The sequence below is a fragment of the Colletotrichum spaethianum genome (genome assembly GCF_022836535.1).
Source record: "Colletotrichum spaethianum MAFF 239500 DNA, contig24, whole genome shotgun sequence".
NCBI classification, from domain to species: Eukaryota; Fungi; Ascomycota; class Sordariomycetes; order Glomerellales; family Glomerellaceae; genus Colletotrichum; species Colletotrichum spaethianum.
The window spans coordinates 529,294-548,723 of record NW_026054794.1 but is presented as its reverse complement, the minus strand read 5'-3'; the positions used below and the strand labels follow the sequence as shown (position 1 = coordinate 548,723).

Sequence of the window (19,430 nt, the reverse complement as noted above, 5' to 3'; positions counted from 1 at the left end):
TCGGCTTCCATGCAGAAGGCAACTTGTGTGAACAATCAACACCACGACGTCAGAGAAGAAAACAGTTGAGTTGAGATATGTTAGAATGAGTCAAAACCACCTGTAGTATGAGAAAAGAAGTGGTTTCATAGGTATCTGACTTACCGTAGGCACAGTATCGAGAATTGCGGTGCCTATGGAGATAGCTTGGCTCAAAGAACCGATCCTCTGATGCCTAAGGACGTCAATATAAATTTTAATACCCACCGGCGATTGCCCTTTGCTGAATCTGCTCTGGGATCTCCCTATTTCGGTGCTACAGGTCGTCCCGGCTATGACGCATTAGGAAGATTGCAATAATGGACCGAATGTCCTTATGAGGCCTCCCTAGGCTTTCTCTATAGGCGTCTTTTTGGGGGCGAATCTGTTGGTATAATTTCGGCCTAGGCCATGCTCTATGATGTTCTTGCCGACAACTACGTCTCGATGCAAACGCGATCTGGTGATTTTCACGGCTAGTCATGGTGAATGGGTAACAGCTCGTCGCGGCGGGGGTTTTCGCTGCGGTGAGGGCTGTCAATGAGCTCCTGGTGTTTTTAGAAGCAACACGATGTGTTTAATCTACAAGAGGTATTATCTATTTATATGGAGAAACCAGCGACATGAATCAGCCCCTCCAAGGCTCTGGCTGCCATGCTGGAAGCTCTTGAGGGCCGTGATGATCTTGTACCAGAGGTGGCTTCCACTCATTCGGCGCTTCATATATCTGATTGTTGCGAGGGGCGGACTAACATAGCCATCGGTGGGTAGTCCCAGGTCGTAGTACTGCACAGGCGGGTGCGTGGACATGGTGTCTTCTCTGGCGCGGCGCCTCCGTCGACGAAGAGAGATGAACAACCAGGCTCCCAAAACTCCGAGTGCCAGTCCGCCGACTGATGCACCAACAGCAGCGCCGATTGTGACTCTTCGGTCGCTGGATTGACTAGACTCGGTGCTGGGGCTTGGTTCTGAGCTGCTTGACGGACTGTTTGCTAGGCTATTGGCGACACTGCTCAAAGGTAAAGAGCTCAGATTCGGCGCGTTAGAAGGGTCGAGGGAAAGTTGAGATGTGACTGTTGAGCCTGACGTCGCGGATTCAGATGTTGATGATAATGATGCCGCAGTTGTCGTGGCTGCCACACCGATAGTTGTAATTGCACTTGGTGATCCTGTATGAAACCTCAGTTAGTGAACGAATTTGCAGCGCTCAAGTAGAATCCGGCCTAGGCGGGCGGGAAAGATGCCAGAACTTGCCCTGGAAGAACAAAACGTTTTTCTTTGCCGTGCAGTTGACCCGGTCCTGCACCGAGTTGATACAATAGTACAGCTCCTCTGTAGTCCCTTGGCACTTCGCAATCCCGATGCCACCAGCAACATTATCCGTTTCTGGGTTGATGCAAAATAGTGGACAACTCGAACTCCTCCATGAACGATCAGTACAAGCTCCTCGTACGAGTTCTGTCGCGCCTCCCAATTGCAGTTCTTTCCCCGTCGCCTGGCACATGCCGTTTGAGAGACACGCATAACCCTGCCCGCAACAGACAGATTCGGCCGTCCGGTCCTGGCATGGCGTGTCGTTTGGGGCAATGCTGCCATCAGGGTAGTAGCATGCAGCGTGCACGCTAGAGAGAAGGGTAAAGAGGACAAAAAGGAGAACTAGAGGCAGAGACATGTTGTAGACGTTGAACGATGAAACCGTAGGCCGGTAGTCGCAACCCTAAACTTCAGACTCTTTATGAAGCTAGGTAGATCGACAACTCGGTCTCAGTGTATTTGAGGTGAGCAGAGTAGTCGGAGGAAACAGGCTAGAGCGTGCTTGCGAGGTACACACACATATTATCAACCATTTCCCAGTCTCCAATGCACGTTGCCCTGTGCCGCCCTCGTCAAAGCCTTCGTCAAACTACAGCTGCGTGGTTGCCCAACCCTTTCAGCCTCCTGCATGGGCATTATGGGCAACTCCGAAAGGCTTCTCAGGGTACAACGAGCCCCACTGTCGGATGAGCAATCCGTGATTTCCTACATCCTGTCCCTGGACTGCCCGTTGGTTCGAGATTTCAAGTTGATAAGAGTGTTGTAATAGGACAGGCAAGATAAACAAAGACTTCAGGATCAAGCTAGCAAGGAACATAACCAATCATAGCAGTTGAGGAGGGGCCTTCCGTCCCGACGGGACGGTAACGCTATTTCAATAGCTTCTCAGTGCGTCAAGTTGCATCTGAATGAAATTATCTCATCATTGTGACACCGTGATCGAGTTGACGAGCTGTCGTAGTCCGGACGTACAGTTTGTGTGGCTTTTATATCATCATCGTCATCGCCATTATTATTTAAAAAGACATCAAAACATTCTCAAGATAGAAGTTTTAACACGCTACAATGGGGCAGCACAACATCAACTCTCAACGCCGAGCTGTCCACAACCCCTGGTCCAACAAACAAAGCTGTTGCTACATCGAGCCAAAGCTGTCAATATTCGACACTCAACCTTGCAGCCGTTGCCGCCCAGCAAATGTGACTTTTCGCCTCTAGGGTGATCTTCCTTAGATTTAGCCAATTGGGGCCAACCGCCAAGATGCAATCATGCAACCCGAACATGGGGGCAATCAAGGCGGAAAACCAACCGCAAACAAGGGTTCCCGCACCACCTAATTCATCTTAAGCGCCAGGCCACCAACCGTCCTCCCGTTCTGAAAGGGGCACAGTAGAGAGCCAACACCAACAGACTAACAAACGCGCTCCAGTCCCAAGCGAAGGAAGTGTTAAGGACAGAAATTCGGCCGGGCTGCCCGTCACGTCACATGAGCGAGCTGTAGGAAGAGTAGAGAAAAAAAGCAGCTTCCGAAACTTCTCAGCTCTTTTGCATCTTGACTACACAAGCATTCTATACGTTTCGACACTTCAAAAGGAACCACAAGCACAATAATACAAAAATGCTCCTAGGAAGGCGGAAAATGCCAGGCATCGTCCTCTTAGGTCTTCCCGTCTCCCTTTTACTCCTCGTCCTCTGGCACAACGACGGTGCCCTCCCCTCAATTCCATCATCATCATCATCCATACTACCGCCAAAACCTATAGAATGGAAGACAGAACAAGACGAGTCATACTTTTGGAAAACAGCCAAAGTCAGTCACCGGGTGCCTCAGCTTCAGCAACTCCCCATTGCGCCCTCGGTCCGCTTCCCGCAAATCCAGGCCCACTTCCCTCCCGAAACCAGCGTCCAGCGCCGCGTCCGCGAGGAGCGCCAGCAGGCCATCAAGCAAGCATTTTCAAAAGCATGGGCCTCGTATCGCAAGCACGCCTGGCTCTCTGACGAGCTTACGCCGGTGTCAGGGGGCCGTCGGAATACATTTGGAGGTTGGGCTGCAACCCTTGTGGACTCCCTCGACACGCTCTGGATTATGGACATGAAGGATGAGTTTTCTGACGCCGTTGAGGCTGCCATAACGATCGACTTCACAAAGACCGACCTCGAAGAGATTAACGTCTTTGAGACTAATATCCGGTACCTTGGTGGCTTCCTTTCGGCTTTTGACCTCAGCGGTGAGGTCCGCCTCCTTCGTAAGGCGGCCGAGGTCGGCGAGATGCTCTACAAGGCATTTGATACGCCCAACCGAATGCCGATTACCCGGTGGAAGGTTAGCGACGCTGCAAAAGGCGAGTCCCAGAAAGCCAGCAACGGCGAGCTTGTTGCTGAAATTGGAAGCCTGTCTATGGAATTCACCCGCCTCTCGATTCTCACGGGTGATCCGAAATGGTGGGACGCAACGCAGCGAATTATGGAGATCTTTGAAGCGCAGCAGAACAAGACTAATCTGCCTGGACTATGGCCTCTAGTGGTGAACCCAGAGAACAAGGTCTTCTATGAGGGCAACGACTTTACGCTGGGCGCCATGGCCGACTCCCTATATGAATACCTCCCCAAAATGTCAGCCCTCGTTGGTGGTCGTAGCCCAATGTATAAAGCTATGTACGAGACTGCCATCGCCCCAGCTATCGAGCACAACCTCTTCCGTCCCATGACGCCCGGAAACGACGACATCCTCATCGCAGGCCAAGCGCATTCCCAAGATTCAGACATTGAGCTCGAGCCCCAGGGCCAACATCTCGTCTGCTTTATGGGCGGACTTATGGCCCTTGGCGGCAAGCTCTTTGACCATGCGGATCAGCTATCCCTTGCGAGGAAGCTTGTAGACGGATGTATCTACGTCTACCGCGTCTTCCCGCACGGTATCATGCCCGAGACATTTTATATGGTCCCTTGCCCGACTAAGGAGGAATGCGAGTGGGACGAGGGTCTATGGAAGGAACACGTCCTCCAACGCGCGCAGAAGAACGCAGACGACAAAGAACTATCAGCTGACGATATCATACGCCAAGAGCGTCTCGTCAAGGGATTTTCTGCTGTACCGGATAGGAGGTATATCCTCCGTCCCGAGGCGATTGAGAGCGTCTTCGTCATGTACCGCACGACAGCGGATGCAGCGCTTCTTGAGGCCGCATGGGATATGTGGACATCTATCGATGATGTGACAACCACGGACTTGGCAAACACAGCGGTCTGGGATGTCACGGCCGAGGGCAGGCCACCAGCGGCAGACTCAATGGAGTCGTTTTGGATGGGGGAGACGTTGAAGTATTTCTACCTCATATTTAGTGAGCCGGGCTTAGTAAGTCTGGATGAGTTTGTATTTAACACCGAAGCGCATCCCTTTAGACGGTGGAAGTAGCTGGTTGGATGAGTTGGGCCGCAGGGCTTTTGATACCTATCCCACGAGGGTGCCTTTTAATTTTTCTTTTGTATATACCAAAATCTTCCCATATCAAAGCAAGCCACTCCAGGATGAGAAGCAGATCCTTTGAAAAATGTGCGTCTCATTCTGAGATAAATGTGCCCGTCATTTTCACCCTCCGTCGTTCCAGAGGTCGCAAGACTTGCTGATCGAGCAAGTCTCATCCAATGTCAGAGAAAATCTCTGGAGGGTATCAACGCCGGAGGTTCCATGTAATGCAGTTGAAAATCGAGACGCGGACATTGCAAACTTGCCAGCCTCTCTTTCAAGGGGCGGTCAAAGTAAAGCCGTTGTAAGTAAGAAAGAGATTCATGGTGAACACTAGCCATCACATTGTAATCGAATTGGAAATACAGGGTAATTCTGGGCCGCCATATTCCCTGATGAGACATAGGTCCAGTCCACCAAGCCCCCTTTTACTGATAGTTTTCGTGTCGTCTTGTTGCAGCTAGAACCATGATTCCAAGAATTTTTGAGGGAAAAAGAAGCCTACCTAATGCTGAAGCGACTCTAAGAGGACACAGTGGGCATGCTGCTTGAAAGTACAGGAAAGGAACAAAAAGGAAGACAATTTATTTCATAAACGTTAAGCAAATACGAAAATACAAAGCCAACAATAGACCCGTCTTAACATTGGGGTTATTTAAAGATTATCGCGCTTTCAGACAGGCTCCTCGTGACTTTTTCTTGTCTCTCCATAGGAGAACGGACTAAATCCCGAAGTCTTCAATTGGGTGAGCCGTATGCTGATTTCCAAGAACAGGCGCCGAGGTTTTATATCTAGGAGGCAGTAGGGTTATGCTCCTTTCATATTAACGGAGCCGGCGCTCATTGCCCTGATGAACAAAGCAGCTTGGAGTAGTAAGCGTGTGTTAATAAACTAGCAAAATATCCTTCAAGAGCTGTTTTGGTTAAAATGATGGAAGTTGCAGATACCACGATCAGAACATGACGGGTATGGTATTGGAATAAGGCCTTGAAGACTGAACGTGTTGCCGAGGCATGGTCGCTGGCGCGCTTAGTCTGAGCGGGTGAGTCATAGACCCACTATTTTAGATACATAGTGCAAAAAATGTGACAAAGTGTCATCAACAAGCGCAAGCACAATAGCTCAGGGGTAGAGCGCTGGGCTCATAACCCAGAGGTCCCTGGATCGAAACCAGGTTGTGCTAATCTTCATTTTGGCTGTTTTCTCTCTTTTTGAAAGAATATGTATGTCTCTTGCTACTTTCATATGGAAATCCGTAGGTTTTTTTGTGCGTTTGTTGGAATCAGAGTCTGTAACTTCTCTGAGCATTGAAAAGTGCTTAGTCAGAACGACATATCACCCACGCAGGTGAACGTTTTGGGCTAGTGTCCCTCTTGAGCCGGCCGGCTGCCGGTGGTGTGTTCCTCTCGATTAAAGACTACTCCCCAGGCGCCGCTTTGCTAGAAAAGCCTAGCCGTGGTTTCCAAGTCATGGTTCTGTGATATGTGAGATTCACACTGCTCCTTAACCTTGCTGGTCTGCGTATTACCATTTCGTGTGGGGTGAGATTTTACGATTATACACCCAACACCCCTGAGCCTAAAGGGCTATTTTCTCGTATTGTACATGCATCCAAGCCCGCCTCCTCTTACAGTGCTTTCTCTCTCGATCCAACGACGCGATCAAAGCTATCAAACGCCATCGTCATCGAGTGCCGACCTCCAGTCTTGCCTCTCAATTGCTCATCAAAGTTAAGCACCTCCTTGAACGGCACCTTGGCCACAATCTCCACCGTCCGGGCCATTGACTTCTTTCCCCGTAGCGACGCCACCGTCTCATACGGGTCTGGCGGCGCATAGATACTGCTCACGTCAATCCGCGAGCTCGACTCGGCCGACTTGTCGTTAACCTCCAGCACGTGTCCGCCAGCCCCGGAGCTGATGTCGTGCTGCACCGTGCCAGCCGCCGCCTCGGGACAACTGATGTGCACCAGCATGACAGGCTCGAGGATGCCGACGGCCTGGTGGGCGGTGTGCGCCTCGCGGAGGGCCTCGCGCACCGCGCGCGACGCTGCACCGGTGAAGTGGCCACCCGACGGGTTCTCCGTGGATGCCGCATCGACGGTGATGGTGATGTGGCAGCCCTGGACGGGGGAGCCGCGGCGCGGGCCGCGGGCGACGGCGGAGACAACGCCATTGATGAGCTGCTGGCGCGCTTCTTCCGGGTCGAAGCTCGCAGTGCCGTCCTCCGGGAGGTTGATGATGACGTGGATCATGTTGCCGTCGCGCTCGACGGTAGGTTCCAGGGCGGCTTGGCGGTGATGCTCTTCCAGAGGCTCGAGGACGGCGCTGCAGGATACCCTACCCGACTTACTTGCGACCACCCTGTCGAAAGTGACGTGTTGTGGTCCGACTGGAGAGGTGAGGCATTCCTTGTAATCGACCTCGATGGGGCCGAAGTCGGCCTGGACCTTGGGGTTCTGCTTCAAGTTATAGACGGCAATGTCCAGATGTAGCTTGCCCATGCCCTGGAGGATGAACTGCTCCGTCTTCTCGTCGCGGTTCCACCTCAAACTGGGGTCCTCTCGTGATGCATTTTCCAGTGCGATCTCCAGCTCCTTGGCGGCAGTCGTACCATGCGGGTCAATGGCGAGGAAAGCCACCGGGGGAGGAATCTCTGGCGGTCTGATCTGAATGTGCTTGAGTGAATCCGGAAGCTGTCTTTGAGCTACAGCCGTAAGTAACGTATCGCCCGTACGTGCCTTCTTCAAGCCCTTGATAGCGCCGATTTGGCCTGTGGCAAGGTGCTGTACATCTTCCGTCTTCGCCGCGGAGATTTGCAACAAGCCGAACGGCCGCTCGGCTTGCTGATTGTGCGTATTCCAGGTAGACGAATTCCTATGGAGTTCACCAAAGTAAACTCGCACGAAGCTCAAGATTCCTTCCTTGGGATGGTTGTAGACCTTGAAGACCGAGGCCACAGCCGCGACACGGTGGTTGCCAGACTTCTTGTCCGTGTTCTCCTCAAGCAGCTTCACCAGATTATGTTTTGCTGGGCCCGCACGGATTTCCAGCTCGGGACGTTCGTCTGGACTGGGGAGGTAGTCGACGATAGCGTCCATTAGGGGTTCGACGCCAATGTGTCGGAAGCTTGCACCTGCCAGCACGGGGATGACGGTACCATCACCGCTGCGGATGGCCCTTCGAACGCTATCCTTCATCATCTTCCCAGTGATCTTACTAGGATCGTCTGCGAACAGGTCCATGATAGCCTCATCCCGCTCAGCAAGACCCTCCACCAGTCGCTCGCGAGCTGTCTCAATCTCTTCAAGTAGGGGGTTGCCCGATAGCACCTCTTGCAGTTCTGCAAAGTCGTACTTGGTTTTTTGCTTCTCCGTCTTCCACCTGTAACCAACACGGTCAATGATGTCGATGACGCCTACGAACTGGTCGCCATCCCACCACGGAATCTGACAAACAAGCGGCCATCCATTCAAACGGGACCCGATCTCCAAGACTGACTTGCGGAAGGAAGCACCGTCTCGATCGAGCTTGTTAACGAAGACGATGCGAGGGATCTTATGATCGTGTGCCGAAGCCCATACTCTCTCTGTGTGAGCTTCCACACCCTTGACCGAGTCGATGATGCATACGGCGCCATCGAGAACGGGTAGACATCTGTCAACCTCAAACCTAAAGTCTTGATGGCCGGGAGTATCGATGAGATTGATCGTTTTTGGGCGTGTGCCTTGTGGGCACTCCTCAGGTAAGGGCCAGTTGAAAGTGATGGCAGCTGACTGAATCGTGATGCCTCTCTCCCGCTCCAGGTCGAGAAAGTCTGTCACTGTGTTTCCTGCATCGACATCTGCAGTTTCGTCGTCAGCCGGGAGGTCCTAATGAAAATCTTTCCTCGCCCCAAGTTACAGGTCTCATCCACCCGAAAGTGGAGCTCAGCTTGAAGGACCTGAACGAGAGTTCTGATGAGCACCACGCACCTCCTACACGATGCGTCACGCCGCTGTAGTACAGCATGCGCTCAGTTGTTGTTGTCTTGCCCTGTGGTAGAGTCAGCCGTCTTGCCATGGCAGGTACCGGGTTGAATGGGTTCGAACAGCATCAACATGGGCAATGATCCCGATATTTCTGATATCCTTGATGGGAGAGTGGTGTTTTGTTTGCACGGGAGGCGTATGTATTGATCTCCGAAGACATACGATGCCAGCGAACAGAGCTCGCCCTGGCAGCCGGCCAAGGCGGCTCTGCCTGGGCACTGAAGCTCGAAGGATCAACATGACCAGGACATGAAGCGAAAGTTATTGTACAAGTGATGACGGATGAGATGATTGAGTGAATGTGCTCACATTTTAATATGCAGCGGAACAAGTGAGAGCAACAATTAGCCGTGGCAGACGTCCTGATATCAGGCCATCAAATGAAGCTGTTGAAAGCTTGCTGGCGTGAAGCTCTCCAACTCGCCTTCACGTTAGCTAAGCATTGTCGATAGCCAGCCAATCCGCGCTGCAAATCCTCACAGGCCCATGTCGCCCGACTCTGGAAGGCGGTCACTGAGTTCCCAACCGCGTCTGTCAGAGCGGGTGTCAGTGTCACTGAGACCTCCATTAGGGAAAGAGGCTGGGGCTTCCATACGTGGCTGGTGCAAGTACTCTGTACTTTGCGCCGCGACAACGAGGTCCTTCGTTTTGGGCACGCTGCGCGGGCCCCTTCAAGTATCCACTACAGTGCTCCTTGTATCTAACCTGCTTGGCTTGCCAGCTTCAGGAGCCAAACACAACTGACCTTGACTCGTCAGCCTCTTTTTTTGGGACGTCACACCTTGCGTCCACCTTGCTTCTACACCCACACACCCACACAAGACAACACATCTTCTCCCCAACCCGTGATACCCAGCTGCCTGGCTACTCCATCCACGTCAGCTTTTCCTCCTTCTTCCCTTCTACAACATCCTCTCGACCTCCGACATCGAACCCCCGAACGTTCCTAAGACCACCGCAATCCCCAAATCCGTCAAAATGGAGCTCTCCGACGCCTTGTAGGTTCACTATAAACCCTTGCAGAGCTACCCTACAGCTCTCGCGATCTCCCAGGCGCAATCGCAAATCGCTAACCAAGTGTCCCCCATCAGCCGCATTGTCAACTTGGCCACCGCGACCATCATGGTCCTGGGCGGCATTGCCCAATTCTTCAACTTCAACTTGTATGTTGACCCGCTTCCTCCGACGGACCTCCCCCCTGTGCGTATGCGCGCGCGCACGGCTCCTTGTGCGACAGAAGAAATCCCTTCATCGCGATGGAAAGCACGCAAGGCGGCAGCGCAACTCGAGGAGCTTCGACTGACCATTCTGTCTTTGTAGCCAGGGCATCATTGTCGGCGCCTACGTGATCATCTTCGGTCTCTGTAAGCTTCTCCCTTCTTCTCAGGCTTTACATGTGCTTGTTTGCCAGTGACATAGCTAATCAATATTCGACTAGGCACCGCTCTGCTGGGTACCCAATGACTCTTCCCCCGTATTCTGCGAAGCTCTTCTAACCTACTTCCCAGAGTTCCAAATCCCTCCTCAGGTCTCCCGTTACGCCTCCTTCCTCTTTTCCTTCATCGGCCGTGGTGTCTGTAAGTCTCAGCTCTCTAGACAACCCCCCGCAACCACATGGCGATTCTAACGCAACGGTTCTCTCCACAGTCTACATCTTCATCGGATCCATTCTCCTTTCCGACGGCGTCTTCAAGATCATTGCCGGCTCCATCGTCGGCCTCATTGGCGTTGCCTACGTCGTCCTCGAGTTCGTCCCCCAGATCGAGCCGCCAGCCAACATGCGCGAGGCCGATGGCGGCTGGGGCGCAGAGCAGGTGTAAGCTAGCTGCCCCTTTTTCAACCACACAAGACCAAAATTGTCATTCTCGAATGCCTTCTGTTTGCCCCCCTCCAACCTTGAAACCGTTGGTGGGAGGAAAGGGCACGGATTCTTTCCCCATTATAAAATTTCAACCCGTTGTACGAACATAAGATGAATCGGATTTGCTGAGGATTTTTTTTCTTTCGACAATCAAGATACTGAAGAGAAGGAAAAACCAACAATCTCACACAAGACGATTCAACCAACGATGATGCCCAATCACGACAAGGAAACTGGGAGAGAGCAGACGAGGAGAGAAGCGACGAAATAGGGGACAACCCTGTACAATCCGACAGAAAACTCCTCATTTGGAAGTGTTTGGCCCCGCCCGGGTCCGCTGTGTATAGTGTGTGTATCCACGACTGTAAAGCACGAAATCTGTATGTGTGTGTGTTGGGGAAGGAAAGAAGAGCATGGGCCTGTTTTCCGTTTTGTTCGGTGGCAAGTTGTGCCAGGTATGGAGGCACAGAGTATGACTTTTCTTTAGATGGTGTAAGGAGAAAGGGAGGTCGGGAAAAGTAGGGTTTTGCTTTAACAGACCTGATTTTGCCCTCGAAACGTGTTACGTGCCCAGCAATGACAGTCCGCATCTCTCTGATTCCCTTGAATAAGTATGCTCGTCCCTCGCCGCTCGTCGACTCCGAAGAGCGCTGACTGCCCAACCTTGACAGGGGCTGGCTTGAGAGCTGGCGAGAGAAGGAAAAATCCGGTCCTCCGTCCGCTTCGAGTCGATCTTCTCAGGGGATCAACATGGGGGTTCGCAGCGGCTGGCTTGAACGTGTTTGCTCCTTCTACCCCAGCCAACAGTCATCTGAGCACCACTTACCATTCAACCGACTCCAGCCTTTGTTTGTCATCATCATCATCGTTAAGCTGGGGGTGTGGTGGACAGTACCAGCGAACAGCAAGCATCACTTCACAAATTGGCCAGGAGAGCCATCCAAGAATGGGGAGGAAACACGTCCAAAGACACTCGGTGTAGAAAGGTGTAAAAACCCCCCATTGAGGGTTGTATTGCAAGCAGCTACTTGGCTTACTTTTGCGAGGCACGGCACGCAGACTCCAGCAAAAACAGAGAGAGAGAGAGAAAAGGGGGGAGGCCAGCCCGCGTCGTCCGGTGACGCTTATGCCCAAAAGAATTTTTTGGGGGAGGCTCAGTCTTTTTTCTTTTTTTTTTCCCAAGCCTCTTCCAATTTCGAGATGACGATTCGGTATCTGACTCGAAACCTTGAGGGAAAAAAGACGTAAGGAACAGAACACAAACTCCAACCCGATCCTTTCGATAATCCACGTTCTCGTCCGTGATGTAATAAAAAAACTCCTTTGGAACCCGTTTTGTAGATCAGTCGTCGTAACGATAGAAACGCCGTGTCGTGAGCCGATGGAAAGATTCGAGATGCTGGATTTTTGGAAGGCGCGCCACAATGCGAGCAGAAAAAAAAACACACCATCCTCTCTCCCTTTTTGTGTAAGGCCAGACCCCATCCGTTTTGCTTTCTCCTTCGCCCCAGGTAGAATGACCCTGTTTGGGAAATGAAATAAACCCGCCAACCCGCCACCGTTGAATAATAGAGGTGTAAAAGAACAGAAAAGAATTTTGAAGCAACTCCAAAAGCCATGATGTGTGTCCAGGAGATCCCTCAATTGATTCAATGTTGGATAATTCCGTTTTCGTTTGCATCGTTTTGGAACGTTCGTTCTCGCTTTCGTTCATTCGTTGCCCAGTTCCGCCAACTCCCTCTCCTTCGCCGCCAACATCTCCCTCATCCTTTCTGCTTCTCGAACCAGCGCCGCTCTTTTCTCTGCCTTGACCCTCTCGGTCTCCGGCCTGTAACCCGGGTTGCTTGTCTGACTACTCGGCCCGGGAGATGGGAGAGGAGTCAGGTGCGTATTGGAATACGAACCGGGGCTCGGCGCGGACGCGGCGGGAGACATGGCAGACCGCGCGTAGTGCTCCGCAGCGTCGTCGCTGCCTGAGTGGTATGCAGGGCTGTCATCTGCGCTGGTTGGGTTGAGGATCGACTTGATGGACGACAACCTTTTCGCCGTATCCGGTCCACCATCCCCTGGCGCGTTTCCCTCGGCAGACAGCGACCGTTTCCTAGACGGAGAGAGGAAAGAAGCGGGAGACAGGGAGGATTGCCGTTCGCCGGCGGCGGTCAACGACGTAATCGGAGCGAGTCGGTTGTCATCGTTGAGCGATCCCGGATAAGGATGCGAAGTCCGCGAACTCGATGACTGGTAAGCGGCCAAATCGTGGGACGGCAGCGGCGAGCCTTGTCGGTTCTGACGCAGGTTGGGATCCGGGAGCATGGCCATAGTCTTCTCCTCACGACGTCGGAAACCCAGGTTGATGGATCCGTCCTCGTTCATGGTGCCCCTCTCGGGACTGCCCTCTGGCGCCTGACTCTGCGTTTCGGATCCCTCGAGCATCTCTTCGGTCCACTCGCCACCAAACGAAGAAGGAATAACCCTTTTACGTCTCTTGATGATCGACTTCTTCATTGTCACAGGTCGGTGAACCCCGTGAAGTTTGTAGTAAAGGCCTAATTAGGTCAGCACTTTGAGATCTTCTCCAGAACAGCAGAAAGAAAAAAAAAGACGGCACGTACCGCAGGCATTGCAGATCGTGTGGCCACTTTCGTCTCGTCTCCATAGCGGAGTGATGGTGGTGCCGCAGTTTTGGCAAGCAATCACAACCGTCTGGTTCGAGTTCTGCCCCTGGATTTGCAATGCAGCAATGTCGACCGGAGCTGCAGGGTCATCCACAGCCATCGATTCACCCGCAGATTGGCTGGAAGATCCGCCGCCACAACCTTGCCCCTGACCGACATTCAGGTGAGCAGACTTTGACACGCGGTTGTTGTAGGCAGGACAGCCGCTGCAGCCCTCGGCACCGCCCGTACCGTTGCATTTCCCACCACCTGGGCAAGTGCCTGACGGCTGCTGTTCTTCGGTGACGTACGTCGGAGCAGGGGCGCTAAGATATTTCGGACCTGGGCCTGGCGCGGGTGCGATTTTCGGGGGAGCAGTTCTCGGCGATGCGGCAACGAGATGCGGGGGCTTCTTCAGGTTAGTCGGCCGCGAGGCGTTTCTTGCCTTCTGATACAGGCCGCAGGCGTTGCATATCGTCGTTCCCTGGGGAGACCTCCTCCATAACGGTGTCCGTGTCGTACCACAGTTGCTGCGAATAAATCAGAATACCGCCCAAGGGGGGTGTAGAGGCCGCGATCTTCTTACCTGCACACCTGGCCCGTCTGGCCCGATGACGAAATTGCCGTCGTCGGTGCCGGGCTGGGTCTTGGTTGTGACCTGACTTCCTTCGGAGAGCCATCACTGGACATGGAAACCGGACTCCTGGCCTGTGACCGCGACGTGGCTTCGCTCGACGGACTACGTCGGGAATCAGGCCGCAGCGCTGCCGATGCCTCCAAGCTCTCGTCTCTGCCTACTGGACTAGGGCCTCTCGCCTGCTCTACGGCGCCATACGGCCCTCCGTCACGGGCCTTGGGGGACATTCGTCGGGATGGAAGTGCGGTTCGAATGGTCGAGGGGGGCTGCTTTGCCGACCCCTGTGCCGCCGACGATATGCCATCGGCCATAGCCATTCGAAGGGAAGCGTGGCTCGGTCGGGATGCAACGTACTGTGGCCGTAAGGGGTTTGTTGACTGCAACAGGAGATGCGAGAGAGTCGAGGCGGAACGTGTAAGAGGACCTTTGCAGATGCGAAAGGGGGGGATATCAATTACGAAGACTAGAGGCCTTGGTGAAGGCAACAATGCCAAGTCCGGAGAAAGGAAACGGCCTCGGAGTAAAGAGGAGATAACCAACGGAGCGGCAGTCGGAAGCGGCGGCGTATAAGGAGGAGAACAGAAGTTGGAATCAAGCCAAACTTGGACAACCCCACCACGGTGCAAAGGTGGTTCGACAGTCGGCAGTCCGGAGGAGTGTCAGTGGATGTGAATGGCCCCGTCCACAGGTTGACAATGGCAACGTCAGGCGGTGGCTATGGAGAACCGGCTGACGGAGCAGGAGGGCGGGAAATCGGAGGCCGGGAGAAGGAAAGAGGCCAGAGGGTCGCCACCGTTGATCCAGGGCAAGAAGGAAGACTTTTGCCGTTGGATGTGTCTCTACAGGCACAGTGTGGTGTGTGGGTGTGTGAGAGTGAGAGAGAGCGAGACAGAGACAGAGAGGCAAGGCAGAGGGGCCGATGCCAGGGGGTCGGGTCGGGGTGGTGTTGAAGGCCCGAAGGAAACTTGTGGGAGCAAGAGTGCGGGTGGGAGAGTTGACAAAGTGACGGAGCGGCCTAGTAGGGTAAAGATGGTGATATCGAGTGCATGCTGAGGAGAGAACAACGACTGTTGCTCGCGTTGGCAGACATGTAAGAGCCCCGTCGACTGGAAGGGCAGTGGGCTCCTTGAAGGTTCACCGGGCGGTGAGAGGGTTTGGTAGGAGGGCGGTTGAGCCTGACAAGGTGGGTGGGAAGCGAGTGAGGCCTGTGTTGATCTCGCACGAGGCGGGTGCCGGTCCAGCAAGTCAGGTCCTGAGTAAGGCCAGTGTGCAGAGGAATAGCGGTAGCGTGTGCAGCGTGAGCAGCGTAGCGTGGTGCGAGCAAACAGGGCGACGATGGAGGGAACGGGGACAAGAAACCGCGGCGCTGTTGCGTTGGTGGCAGAAAATCACGAGAACTGAAGGGGACGGGCAGCCCACGCCTGCAACTGTGCTTTGCGTGTGCCGCGTCTGGGCCTGCCCGCCGCCTGCTGGTCTCCTCCTTCGCTTCCCAATGACGAGCGACGGACGACAAATGGGGGAAAATCGGAGCCCAGTCGTTGGGTGATCTGGGCTGAGAGGTCACGGATTACAACAGGTCGCCGCTGATTGGCCGAGGCGAGGCCTGTCGCTAAGACACTAGCACCTAGGGTGACAGGGAGCGTAAGGTTGTGTTTGCAAAGGTCCACCCCACCCAACCGAGTGACAAGACAATGTCCCACCCTGCTGCGTCCAGCATCGCGGCATTGATGACACCCGGGTCCAGGACGAAGCGCCTCAGAGACTTTTCCCCCGTTCTCGAACGCGAGACTAGTTGCGTCTGAGTACCGGCCTTGACCTGTTTTGGGTCTGACAGATGGTCATCCTTGTGATGTCCACGGTGGTCCGCATGCACATACGTAGTAGATCGTATTCCTCTCTCGAATGTTGTTTCTATATGCGATGATCCCCGGCGACAACGACAGATCTCGAGATACACGCGAGACTCGACACCACCCTGACACGCGCAATCAGATCCTGATCAAACACTCGGGCCCAGATAGCGACAAACAGGGGCCCAATGAGACGATAAGTCTCCAGAGTCCCAGGTCTAGTCCCAAATAATACGGCGTAATTAGCCTTTCCCGGTTCGCCTGGTCCGGCCTTCCCTGTTGGCCCAGGAGGGGCGCTGCCGTCCTGCGCTGCGACTCGACTCCATCGTAGCGGGCTCGCTCCTGATTTGCTTGACTCTGCCTTCTGGAATGGATCAATCGGCACGTCTGGCGAGGCGAGGGAAAAAGGGACGCTGGTCTCCCATGTCAATGCTCTGCGCCGAATCCTTGGGCCGCCGCCCCGCGGAAGCCTGGCAGGATGAAATTTGTACAGCATGGTCCCCATAGGAATGCCGTACCGCATGGCAACTCTAAAATGCCCGTGTGTGACCATTGGCCTTGCCACGGACGCCTGACACGCGTAGGCTGTTCAGTGCCTACACATGTTCTGTCCCTCACCGACTGATGCTGATGCTGACAACATAAGAGGCGTCGTGTCACACAAGTAATCAAGAAAGAAAGCAAAGAAATACGACACGAAACAAGGCGGTAAGACCGCAATGTACAATATCGTCCACACAGGTACTCTATGTGCCAGCAGGTCGCCAGTGTGAGCCGACTTAGCACTTCCATCACCTCTCACTTCACCGGCACCGTTCCGCCGGCCGAAGCGAGATGCAACAATTCTGAAAGGGGGGCACACAAGGATCCCTGAACGCTCTCCTGAGTCCGTCAGTTCGGTCTCCTTCCCAGCGCTCTGGAATTAAGACAGGGCCATTTTCACCAAGTGGACGGGCAGGGCACTACCGGCGTTTCGAGTGCCGTACTACAGTGTAGTAAGCCCTCGGCTTCCTTTCCAAGATGCAATGCAAATCACCCAATATGGACGCTCTCCAACAAAGGGTGAACAATCTTAGGCATCCAGGTAGCTTCGTTCAGGCATATGCTAGATGACTCAATCAGCAGCTGCCATCATTAGTGTTAGCAAGAAAGGTACGGAAGATGCGAATATTCAGCTCCCGCCATTCGACGAGAAGGATCGAGGATTCCAAAGAACTATCAACTCGGGCTCTTGGCCTATCAATCCACCACACGCGCCGCCGCCACCGCCAGGCTCACTCATCCTCTTCCTAGCCAGTACTGTACACTAAAAAAGAGAAAAGGCCCCAGAAGGCAATGAAAACCGTCAGACCTGCAGCCAATTAAGAAGACCGGACCGGAGCCCGGCTCCGAGAATCTCGCATTGGTGCATGCCCCCTCCCGCCCCGTCGCTTGTGAGCCAGTGACAAACGACCTGAATAAGCTGACAGGGTCCTTTCACAGGCGGTAGCAAATTGGAGCGATCGGGGCGCATGCCGTCCCCTAGTGGCCATCTCCCTAAAGTACCCTTTTCTGTGAACAATACGTAATCCCGAGGGTTTGCAGGGTGATCCCTCGGTGATAGGAGGAGGCAAGATGAGTGATCTACCACATCAATTTTTCCCGTGACCCCCGTCTTCTGAAATTCCATCGCCTTCTTCTCTTAGCTCGTCTCGGCGGCCGAACCCCGATATCAACGAGGCCCGAGGCATCAAAATGCCGAGCCCCTATAGTACAGCTCTTGGAGATGGGGAGGCCACGCACTGTCCGGCATCCATCTCCTGACATCAGCCAATCGTCTTGTTTTGGATTGTCACCTTGGGCCATTCAGGTCATATCTGTACCATCTGCTCAGCTGAGCCAGCAGAATTTCGAAAGAGCCGGAGACCCAAAGTGCCAGGTGGTTTCAGTGTTCCTCGGGGAAGTTACTTGGCAATATCGTATCTTGATTAACTAAAAGGGTATCTGCAGCGTCCGCCAGTATAAAACAGCATGGGGTATACGCATTCAAGGAATCGCCAGCCGCCGTACAGGTCATTAAGGTAAGAAGCTCGAGACATGCCAACATCAAAGCAGCCTCGGCCAATCATGTCGTATCAAGCATCAGGGTCGCTGTCTCCATCATTCATTTTATGGCTGAAGTCCTCTTTCATATCGATCATGGCGTCTCTCGCCAAGCAGACCACTATAGCGACGGTGATGGCATTCCATACGGCTTGATAGTGCTTGCTGAAGCCAACCTCAACCTGATAGCTGACGTAGGCTTGGTCCCCTTCCTTCGCCGAGTCAATGGTCAACACCATAACGGAGGTATTGACGATGAACAGCCCATACAAAACTGGCGGGCGACGGATGAATTGGCCGTTCGGTTCATGAATTAGCTTTTCTGCCGAATTATCGAGTTCCGTGCTTGTAGGTTTGCGATCGTCAGAATCGTCGTAATTGATGCCGTTCTGCGGCGGGGCAGATGGAGGATCTGTGTTCAGCTTCTGCGGTGACGGCGTCGGGTACTTGTCGGGCACAAGGACAACTCTATTGTCTTCGGGCTCGGCGTCTTCATCATCGTCCGCCTCGGTCTGGTGTCCGTTTGGGCCGTGATCACCATTAATAACCTCTGGCTTGTCATTCCTCCAATGTGCGCGGTGGCTGGCGGCGGCAGCTCTGAGACGAAGCTGCATGTGCTCCTCGATGGCCTGGGGCGTCATTGTTGTGTCCACCATGTCAATGATGAGATTCGGTATGTAATCGAGACTGTCATACTCTCCGTCCTGTTCAGCCCATTTTGTGTACTCGTGGAGTTCCTTCTCAATAAGTGCCCTTGCTCTGTGTCTTTGGCGCGTCTGACAGAGCCCTCGAACATGTCCCGTCAGCTCAATAAGGCGGGCAAGTGCTCTGGTTGCTAAGTGATGTCAGCATTTCCTGGGTCTTCAAGAATCCATGAATCGAGACTCACCTTTGAAGTCACTGCCTGATCGTGAGTTGATGATGGGCGGATGGGCGTCGGAGCTCGCGAAGAGGATTTCTGGGATGGGAATGCCTCGGAAGTCCATGTCCCAATGAGACGGTAACAGAGGACTGTACTGTCTCATGTACAGAATCTTGAAGAGCCTTAGCTCGTCCTCTGCCCAGTTGTCGCTGCCAGGGAAAAGCTTTCTTTCCTCGTCCATCTCTTCCAGCTGCCGGTGCTCCTCCTCTTTCTCCTTCTCGCTCAAGACATCTTCTTTTCTCTTGGCAACTTTGCGCGGTGTTTTCTTGACGCGGCCGGACAAGGTCCTGTCCGATGCTGGCGTACCCGCTCTGCCGGCGCTCGTGCTTGTTGGCGGAGTCTCGGTGAGAGGTGTTGCGCTGAGGCGGCTGCGGCCGAGCGGCCTGTTGATCGGCGGAGTGTGCGCCGGTGAGCGACTCCCCACGGATCCCGACGAGTGTCGATTCATCTCCAAGTTTTGTTTTTCGGTGGTGACGGTGTTGTGTGGATGAATTATGAGAGATTGAGAAGTGGCCTTCAGCCAAAGGGCGGAATGAGATTTGAGGTGTTGAGGTTCAAGAAATTGTTGGCGCTGCAGGAGTGTCACGCGTTTTG

The 19,430-nt window shown here is 53.7% G+C and overlaps 5 protein-coding genes and 1 non-coding gene across 6 annotated transcripts; 3 read left to right on the top strand and 3 right to left on the bottom strand.

Annotated features, from left to right (window-relative positions):
• Positions 1-2,951: 2,951 nt before the first annotated feature.
• Positions 2,952-4,748, top strand: ColSpa_08801 (endoplasmic reticulum mannosyl-oligosaccharide 1,2-alpha-mannosidase; the record flags this gene model as incomplete). Its single annotated transcript, XM_049275013.1, has 1 exon — positions 2,952-4,748. One exon carries the CDS (start codon positions 2,952-2,954, stop codon positions 4,746-4,748), a length of 1,797 nt encoding a protein of 598 aa, XP_049130970.1.
• A 1,163-nt stretch (positions 4,749-5,911) lies between these two features.
• ColSpa_tRNA_235 lies at positions 5,912-5,983 on the top strand. The gene has a single exon. It is a non-coding gene; the product is annotated as a tRNA-Met (tRNA).
• A 444-nt stretch (positions 5,984-6,427) lies between these two features.
• On the bottom strand, positions 6,428-8,861 carry ColSpa_08800 (ribulose-phosphate 3-epimerase; the record flags this gene model as incomplete). The annotated part of the gene is made up of 2 exons (XM_049275012.1): positions 6,428-8,643; positions 8,774-8,861. The coding sequence occupies 2 exons, from the start codon at positions 8,859-8,861 to the stop codon at positions 6,428-6,430; spliced, it is 2,304 nt and encodes a 767-aa protein (XP_049130969.1).
• Positions 8,862-9,808: 947 nt separating this feature from the next.
• ColSpa_08799 (golgi apparatus membrane protein TVP15) lies at positions 9,809-10,650 on the top strand (the record flags this gene model as incomplete). Its single annotated transcript, XM_049275011.1, has 4 exons — positions 9,809-9,828; positions 9,922-10,030; positions 10,269-10,407; positions 10,478-10,650. 4 exons carry the CDS (start codon positions 9,809-9,811, stop codon positions 10,648-10,650), a joined length of 441 nt encoding a protein of 146 aa, XP_049130968.1.
• A 1,751-nt stretch (positions 10,651-12,401) lies between these two features.
• On the bottom strand, positions 12,402-14,209 carry ColSpa_08798 (GATA-type transcription factor sre; the record flags this gene model as incomplete). Its single annotated transcript, XM_049275010.1, has 3 exons — positions 12,402-13,237; positions 13,304-13,829; positions 13,940-14,209. 3 exons carry the CDS (start codon positions 14,207-14,209, stop codon positions 12,402-12,404), a joined length of 1,632 nt encoding a protein of 543 aa, XP_049130967.1.
• A 3,737-nt stretch (positions 14,210-17,946) lies between these two features.
• Positions 17,947-19,284, bottom strand: ColSpa_08797 (uncharacterized protein; the record flags this gene model as incomplete). The annotated part of the gene is made up of 2 exons (XM_049275009.1): positions 17,947-18,749; positions 18,804-19,284. 2 exons carry the CDS (start codon positions 19,282-19,284, stop codon positions 17,947-17,949), a joined length of 1,284 nt encoding a protein of 427 aa, XP_049130966.1.
• Between the last annotated feature and the right edge of the window lie 146 nt (positions 19,285-19,430).